Consider the following 9,536-nt stretch of genomic DNA (forward strand, 5'->3'; position numbering starts at 1 on the left):
TTTTTGAATAGTGAATAAAAGTGGGAAAAATATTCTAAAAACTTTGTATATTTTGTAGCATTGTTTGTGGGTTTGCAAGAAGGTCCTTGGCCAAAGCTAATGCTGTTTGGGGGGGCCATGGCATAAAAAAGTTTGGGAACCCCTCATCTAGAATTTAATTACAGACAGTCAGACAAAGCAGATTTTATGTTAAAATGACCTGCCATACATACATACATCTACAGACTGAGTGACTGACGTGCCACTGTGCTTATGCATTGCTCAAGCGGAAGAAAAAGTAGTTCCCTCAACAACATATGATTAAGACAAGATTGGAATAGTTTACCGGTAGTTATTTTCCACTATGTTCCTGTTAATGATGTACATTATGTGAAGTAACTAAAGTATCAAATTATCGATGTTTTGATTTTAGTATCAATTCCAGAACATAAAGTTCTAGTATCAGTAGTATCGATATTTCAGTATCTATCTGCACATCATTACTGGATAGTGAGAGAGAGGTGATATTTCTTATTTCAGCGGGTATTGAGTTCCAGAGTCAGGGGGCAGAGTTTCTGAATGCATGGGTCCAAATGGTGGTGGGATAGGCATAAGGTACAGAGAGGTGGAGGCAGATCTGAGGGAGAGAAGGGATGGAGATATGAAGAAATTCAAAATAATTTTTATGTAGTTAACCGAGTAAAAGTGTACCAATAACTATCAGATACAATAATGAWGATGACGATGAAGAAGATGAAACAAATCCAGTTGGGTTTAGGAGCACAGCAGGATGCATTTCCTCCAGATTAGCTTGAAGGACAACCTTTTTTCTTAATAATTTTTGTCAATGAAATTGACTCTTTATCCCTCCTAATATTTACACTTTAAACTCAAAACATAACCTTTCTTTTCAAATTCCGAGTGTTCTTTTTCACTACTTTTGCTCCATTTTCTTTTTATAGCAAAAACCAGGAAAGAACACTGAAGTTGTTTTAATAAAATAACTAATTTAAAGCAATCTTTCCTTCAAAGGTTTTCCTTCCGCTGTACATTTTAACTTTTTCAATGTCTAACTCYTCATTTTTCCTACTCCGTTTTATTAAACCATTCATTCTCCATCTGCCTTTAATGACATTACCATTTTCATATCCTTTTTTGTAATTGTTGTCTTTCTTCTTACTTGCTTTCATCTTCGTTTATTATGCTTGTTACATGCATCTTCTTCTCTCTTGTGAAGAATTAGTTACTAAGGTAGTTTATTTCAAGTGCTGAAGAGAAAATCAAATGAACATATCTGAGAAATAGGATATTAAAACAATGATTAACTCAGATTATTTCAAACGACAAAATGTTGAAAAAAAATCCAATCAGTCCATCACTTGCTGCTCTTCTTTTCAAAGCCTTTTTTTCTGTCTGTTGCTTAAGGCTGGTATGTTGCATTGGTGTTTTCTCTCCTCTTCATGCTTTTTCTTACTAACAGACGCAGACCAGGCTGGAGCATGCCCACATAAAGGAGCTTGAGCAGAACCTGCTCTTTGAAAAGACCAAAGCTGAAAAACTCCAGAGGGATTTAGAGGACTCTAGGGTAATGCTGGCACTTACGTCCACCATCAGAATTGAGTCATGCTGTTTTCTCCACTGGCTTTATTCATGACAATAGGCAATATGTATGGGAATACCCTAGCATTGAAGAACAACTGCTCATTGTATTTCATGACAGCTGAAGCCATTTTCAGAAGGATAGTTTGTTTTCCGGCTAACAGTTTAAATTGTTGAAGAATGGTTTTATTATAACATCAAAAAGAAAAATATTTACCCTGGACGGGTTCTTCTTCAATGAAATGTTTTGTCTCTTCTCCGAGAGACTTCTTCAGTCTGAGGAGTTTCAGGTGAACTCAGTCTTATAAGCACTGCTTCGAACAGGACAAACAGGTTAGTCACATGCAAAACAGGACCATCAGCCAAACAATAGGTTGTTAGTGCCTTGATTAGCTCTGTTGTTCATAGAGGGTCGTGCCCTATCAACTGACTGTCTTTGGGACCTTGATTCACACCTTTTGCTCACGGGGGCTGAGTCGTACTTGCACTAACAGCATTGTAGGAGGAGGACAACTTGACACGAAGGCCTCCACCTCTGTTTAATGGTGGACGGTTTTTCTTCACAAAAATGGCTTCCTTTACTTCTCTCTCAAACCAACGTTCCTCTCTATCAAGGATGAGAACATCTTCATCCCTGAAAGAGTGACCGCTGGCCTGTACATGAGTGTAAACTGCAGAGTCCTGGCCTATAGATGTTGATCTGTGCTGGCTCATTCTTTTGAACAGTGGCTGTTTTGTTTCCCTGATGTATAACTGATCACAGTCTTCCTGGCACTTAGCAGCGTATACAATATTACTCTGTTTTTGCCGGGGAACTGGATCTTTGGGGTGAACCAATCATTGTTGTAATGTGTTTTGGAGTTTTGGGGATTTAACTTGTGTTCCAGTGGGTGATGGGAATCACCCACTGGAACACAAGTTAGGAGTCATCAGGGCTCTGTACCACAAAGCAGACAGTGTCCTCACAAAGTCAGGAGGAGCCAGGGAGAAAGAGAAGTCACACACAAAACAGGCCCTGGAGCAGTGCGGTTATCCTAACTGGGCTTTTCTGAAAGCATACAAGAAACCCAAAGAGGATTCCAGCCAACAACCAGCTGAAAATGACGACCCTAAACCCACCCCAAAGATCCAGTTCTCTGGCAAAAAAACACTAATGACCTATTGTTTGGCTTTTGTCTCAGCTGTGGTGTGGGTCTTATGCTGCTTCCATTGAAACTCCACTTTAGAAGATTGAGCTTTAAAATAAAGCCTCATTCACAAGACAGCTCTGTCCAGGACTGACACGTGTTCTGTCCTTCTTGGTTCATTCAGAAAAAAACACGGGTGGGGGGCGCTGCCTCTGACACACCTCTGAGCCCCCAAGCGAGGTAGTATCAGAGCCGGGCAGACCGACTTGCGAAAAAGCAACCCGCGGTTCCACGGCTCAAAAAATGATAATGAACTGAAGACAGACAGCGACCACAGGAATAATCAACAGATTTATTACCAATGGAATATTAAATATGACACAGAACAGCAACTTTATAGTTAGTTTAAAACATATTGAACCACAGGATTGCTAAAGTAAGTTAATGCAGTTTGTTTTGTTTGATACAAGGTAGACATCTGTCACACAATAAATGCGTTGCGGTTCAATTCAGCCGAGATGAGATCTGCTCCAAGCCTCTTTTTGTTTCGAGCTATTGGATTCATTTCTGAATGTGTACATGTAAGTGGGACCTGGTCAGCTTCTCCTGTGATTTTATGAATGACCCGGGGGAGCTTAAAGCCAGACCGGTCTGTGCGGTGATTTCGCTGATCTGTCTTATGAAAGTGGCTTATAGAATTCTCCATTCTAAAAGTCTGGTTTGGCAAAAGTGAAAACAATTAATAGATCTCTGGTGTACTTTTACACTTTTACATTTTACTTTATTAAAATGAACGTTTACAAAGCAGGTACCAAAAATGCTGCACTTAGCATGCTAACTGTAACTTTTTGTTACTTCTTCTGCAGCTCAGAGTAATCTCTGAGCTTACTAGTGCCTATGAACCTGAGAACTTCCAGCCTCCACTCATGTCTTTTCTCAGCTGTTTCAGCTCACAGAACACGTTACACAAATGTTTATTTATAAAATAAACTGTGGAGTGTTAGGCATATCAAAACATTTAAGAAACATTTTACTGGCGACATATACAGGTGCTGGTCATAAAATTAGAATATCATGAAAAAGTTGACGTTTTTCAATAATCCCATTCAAATAGTGAAACTTGAATTTATTCATTACACACAGGCTGATATATTTCAAATATTATTTCTTTTGATTTTAATGATTATAACTGACAACTAATGAAAATCCCAAATTCATTGTCTCAGAAAATTAGAATGTTACTTAAGAGTAATACAAAAAAGTCTGTGGCACTTCTCAGGTGTTATGAGAGCCCAGGCTGCTCTAATACTGGTCTTCAATTCTTCTGAATTGTTGCGTCTGACGTATGGCATCTTCCTCTTCACAATACCCCATAGATTTTCTATGGGGTTGAGGCCAATTAAGATCAAGGATACCATGGTCCTTAAAGCAGGTACTGGTAGCTTTGGCACTGTGTACAGGTGCCAAGTTCTGTTGGAAAATGGAAATAGAAAAATCTGCATCTCCATAAAGTTGGTCAGCAGCAGGAAGCATGAAGTGCTCTAAAACTTTCTGGTACATGGCTCTATTTACCTTGGACCTCAGAAAACACAATGGACCAACACCAGCAGATGACATAGCACCCCAAACCATCACTGACTGTGAAAATTTTACACTAGATCACCAAACAGTGTGGATTCTGTTCCTCTTCTGTCTTCCTTCAGACTCTGGGACCATAGTTCCCAAAAGAAATGCAAAACTTACTTTCATCAGAGAACATGACTTTGGACCACTCAGAAGCAGTTAATTCCATTTTGTCTTTAGCCCAGGCCAGATGATTCTGACGCTGTCTGTGGTTCAAGAGTGGCTTGACACAAGGAATGTGACAGCTGAAAACCCATGTCTTTCATATATCTGTGTGTGATGGTTCTTGAAGCACTGACTCCAACTGCAGTCCACACTTTGTGAATGTCCCCCACGTTTAGATTTTGTTTCACAGTCCTCGCCAGGGTGCAGTTATCCCTATTGATTGTACACTTTTTTCTACCATATCTTTCCCTTCCCTTTGCCTCTCTATTAATGTGCTTTGACACACAGCCAGCCTCTTTACCAATGGCCTTTGTGTCTTGCCCTCCTTGTGCAAGGTGTCAATTTTTGTCTTTGGACAAGTGTCAATTCAGCAGTCTTCCTCATTATTGTGTAGCCTACAGAACTAGACTGAGAGAACAATTAAAGGCCTTTGCAGGTGTTTTGAGTTAAATAGCGAATTAGAGTGTGACACCAGGCGTCTTCAAAATTGAACCTTTTCACAGTGTTCTAATTTTCTGAGATACTGAATTTGGGATTTTCGTTAGTTGTCAATCATAATCAGCAAAATTAAAAGACATAACATTTGAAATATATTAGTCTGTGTGTAATGAATTAATACAAGTTTTACTTGGAGTTTTGAATGGAATTACAGAAATAAATAAATTTTTTCATGATATTTTAATTTAATGACCAGCAACTGTAGAGACATACTCTGCTCTCACTACACAACTTGCAGCAGGGGTTGCACAATTCAAGAGGAGACGGAGCATGGTTGAAAGGATTGCGCAATCTGGAGGCAGAGTTTGATGTGCCTCCAATAGCCTATATATGCCACGGACATCCGGTCCAGCACTTGGGGCCACTCCGACCACTTCCGGTTCACGGTCAACACAGTGTTAGCGAAAGATTTTTTCAACTACAACGACTCTTAATGATCGCCACAGTACAGAATTAGCATATTACATGTACCAACATTAACACAGGAGACGTACAGGTCCAGCCAAGTGGAAAAAAAAATCACTTCAAAGTGSATTAAAGCCATAAAAACAAAGGAAAGACGTTCGTGTTTATGGTTCCAGAATTTAGCCTTTTTCACTATTCCTTGGCTGCTTGTTCTGTGAAATTTTCACGTAGAGCTGTGACACTTATATTGTTGGAAAGAGCAGAGTCTGGTCTTTAAATTGATGGGCTACTTGTATGGTTTGGATCGTTTTCCCTGACGTAGGTGAACTGAAAACGTAATGATTATCAGGCGGAGGTTTTGCAGCTCTCGGTGCTCGGGGGGAGTGGGGTGCGCTCGTCGCTCGGCTTTTGTCTATGCTGTAATATACACTCTAACAAGTTTTTACTTTTGCATAAATCTCATGACAAAGTCGCATAAAAACATTTATTTGTATAACACAAATGTACGTGCACACACACACCTGCTGTACCTGTACCGCTTCTGTGTGTTAGCTTCCTGCTAGCTGTCCTCTGGAGGTGGTTTTCCCTCTCTCATCTTGACAGTAAAGGGGGATAATTGTACATTTCCCTTTTATAACCTCCATCTTCTCATTTCTGATGCTGACTCTTGAATATCCTCAGGTTAGAAATGCCGATTACAAACGCAAGCGTGAGCTGATCCACAGCTGTCACCTTTACTCCTCATCAAGAGGAAAATGGATAAAAACTAAATACTCTATCGTACTGCTGGTTAGTGGACACAACGGCACACAAAAGAACTCATGTTTTATACCAGTATCTCACAGATGCTTTAACTTTTGTGACTTTTTCACGGACTTGTATTAGGAGCTTACTCTAAAAACATAGGCAGTAACCAGAAAATGGAAGGGAGGAGCGTGGCCAGAATTTTACCGGAAATGCGTCATAATGACCGTGGCATATAGGCTATTGATCCTTTGCGCTGATGTCACCAAGTCACGTGGGAATGCCATGACGAACGTGAGGGAGCGGTGTATTGAAGAGAATGAACGCAATTGTTTTTCTAAGTTGTTTTGGGGTTTTGCCGTGGCTTCTAGCCTGTTGAAGTCAAGCTAATTTGAAGAAGTAGCAGACCTAGTTGGGGTTCATAGACAGTGGTATTTACAAAAGTTAACATAGCTAAGCAGTAAAATAGACGAGGAAAGTTCTGTCACATAGCCTACATGTCAAACCCTTCGGACGTTTACCTGCATCTTCATCCTCAAAAATCTGATTGAGCTGGTTATTTATTTGTATTTATTTTTGTCATATCATACAGGCTCTGACACATAAAATAATTTTGAAGCTGAGTTAAAAAAAATGGGAGATATATATAGCTACGTACATCTGCAATGTTGAATTGCATTAAAAAAATTGTAAAACAATTTTAATTTTGATAATATTAACACGAGATATGTGAGACCATCTTCTACATGCCCTTACCTCCACTCTACATCCGGTGCTATAGGTGGCCACAGTGTCTGAGCGCTCCAGGATTATGGAGCTGGAGAGGGAGGTGTCAGACCTTCAGCTTAGGCTCCAGGAATCCCAGCAGAAGGACGATGCTGCATCCCTGTCGCAGCAGCAGACCAGTAACCTCAAGAATCAGATTCAGGCTCAGGAGAAAAAGGTTTGTGAAGAACACAAAACATTCCTCATTTCTTTTCTATTTATAGTTTATTTTGCCAGTTGTTGTAAATTTCAAAATGTGTAGCTTTATTTTTAAATGACTGCTTCTGTTCTGTTTGTTTTAACTTTAACAATCATACAAATCATTCTTCAACAAATTTTGTTAAAAGTCAATCTTGCTCAGCATTTACAGTTTTTTTCCCCTCTGGTTATACAGTATGTTGATATACACTCACCGGCCACTTTATTAGGTACATCTTGCTAGTACCGGGTTGGACCCCCTTTTGCTTTCAGAACTGCCTTAGTCCTTTGTGACAGAGATTCAACAAGGTACTGGAAACATTCCTCAGAGAGTCTGGTCCATATTGATGTGATAGCATCACGCAGTTGCTGCAGATTTGTCAGCTACACATCCATGATGCAAATCTCTRGTTCCACCACATCCCAAATGTGCTCTATTGGATTGAGATCTGGTGACTGTAGAGGCCATTCAATTACAGTGTACTTGTTGTGTTGAAGAAACCAGTCTGAGGTGATTCACGCTTTATGACATGGTGCGTTATCCTACTGGAAGTAGCCAGCAGAAGATGGTACACTGTGGTCATAAAGGGATAGACATGGTCAGCAACAATACCCAGGTTGGCTGTAGTATTGACAAAATGCTCAATTGGCACTGATGGGCCTGAAGTGTGCCAGAAAAACATCCCTCGCACCATTTCACCACCACCACCGGCCTGAACCGTTGATACAAGGCAGGATGGATCCATGCTTTCATGTTGTTGATGCCAAATTCTGACCCTACCATCCGAATGTTGCAGCAGAAATCGTGGCTSATCAGACCAGGCAACATTTTTCCAATKTTCTATTGACCAATTTTGGTGAGCCTGTGCGAATRGTAGCCTCAGTTTCCTGTTCTTGAGCAGTTGGACAGGTTTACCTAATAAAGTGGTTGGTGAGTGTATATGTACGGATTATTAAAGCTACATAAATAATGGATGATTTTCAGCTGTGTTTATTTTTCCACTTGTGTGCCATGTGTCTCAACAGATCAGTGAGTTAAGTGTTAACCTGGAGAGCAAATCGAAAGAGCTTCAGTTTGTTCAGCAAGATAGAACTTCTCTGGAAAAGCAGCTAACCCGCCTGGTAAGAAAAAGGAAAGGAACTAAAGGGGACATTTCTGTTAATAACTCTGTTTCCATACACACTCATACTTACATTAAACATTTTGAAGCATCCTGTTCATGTTTTTGCACATTTCTTGGATAAAGATAGTCTTAGGTTTTAAGAAACTTTGATGTACTGATCAACTAGGTYTATTCATACAAATAGYGTTGGGTACAGAAACTCGGTTCCAGTAGGGCACCAGGACAAACATCAACGGAGGTAAACAGACCGAAACACAACATTAACTTTGGTGCCTTATTTCGGTGCCTCAAAAGCCCTCTGGTGATCAWTGTTAACAGTAACAGCCTTGACACACAATCCCCACAGATGCTCTTTACGCGGTTCAACTCGGCTCGGTCTCGGCCAAATGCATCTCTCCAAGCACGCTCCACAGCCGCGCTGTTTCAGAACCTCCTTTCCGGTGGTTTGGGTAGAAGCGAGTATAGCACGCTTACGATTTTGATGTTAGCAGAATTCTGTCCGTGGCTTAACTCTTGGATTGYTTGACAGCAAATTTCCTRCTGGAGAGAACTGCTTTTGTTTAGGAATATGAGCGTGCGGCGTGATACGACGACATGGTGAAAGCAGTGATTAAACTGTGTTTTTGGTGATCTTGAGAAAGGCAGAACTTGTAAACACTTCCTGGAGAGAGGTGAAGGAGACGAAGCTGAGCAGATCACGAGAGGTTTTGAACAAATTGTTCGCCCGGTGTTACACAAGCACGTAGCTATAAACAGCGCTGTGATAATAAATAAGTAAGTAAGCAAGCAAGCAAGAAATAGCTGGCTCAGAAATAGTCATTGCTTCATTAACCTACGAGTGAGTGTGTTTTATTTAATTGTTTTTAAAGTACTAATTTAAATACCGTTTAGGAACCGGTACAGTTTTGAAAGTATCGATTTAGCACCGGTATCGATTTAAACCCTTTCAATACCCAACCGTACATAAAAATAATGTTAATAAACAGCTGATTCAAGTTTCTGCATAGGCAGAGGCTGGCAAAAACTTTGATATGTTAAAAGGCTGAAACACTTGGATATAAAAACATGTTTCAGAGCTAAAATGGGCAGAGTTGCACATAAGCGGTGCACAGGTGCGCATGCGCGATCAAAAAAAAAAAAGTGCACCAGATGGAATGTCATAAATCTCCTTTGCGTACCAAAAATTGTACCTGAGATTGTGAAAACAACAGCTAGCATGGTTGCAAATGCGACCTGATTCCTTAAAAACATACATACATGCATACATACATACATACATACATACATACATACACACGTACATACACAC

At 40.2% G+C, this 9,536-nt stretch overlaps 1 protein-coding gene across 1 annotated transcript in view; it reads left to right on the forward strand.

Moving 5' to 3' along the window:
- Window positions 1-9,536, forward strand: part of clip1b (CAP-GLY domain containing linker protein 1b) — a gene marked incomplete in the record, with an annotated part of 106,130 nt that overhangs the window by 49,918 nt on the left and 46,676 nt on the right. The window contains 2 exon segments of the mRNA XM_014023516.1: window positions 6,922-7,083; window positions 8,130-8,225. Coding sequence (XP_013878970.1) covers window positions 6,922-7,083; window positions 8,130-8,225 — 258 coding nt within the window.

This window comes from Austrofundulus limnaeus, unplaced genomic scaffold (assembly GCF_001266775.1).
Source record: "Austrofundulus limnaeus strain Quisiro unplaced genomic scaffold, Austrofundulus_limnaeus-1.0 Scaffold374, whole genome shotgun sequence".
Lineage (NCBI taxonomy): Eukaryota > Metazoa > Chordata > Actinopteri > Cyprinodontiformes > Rivulidae > Austrofundulus > Austrofundulus limnaeus.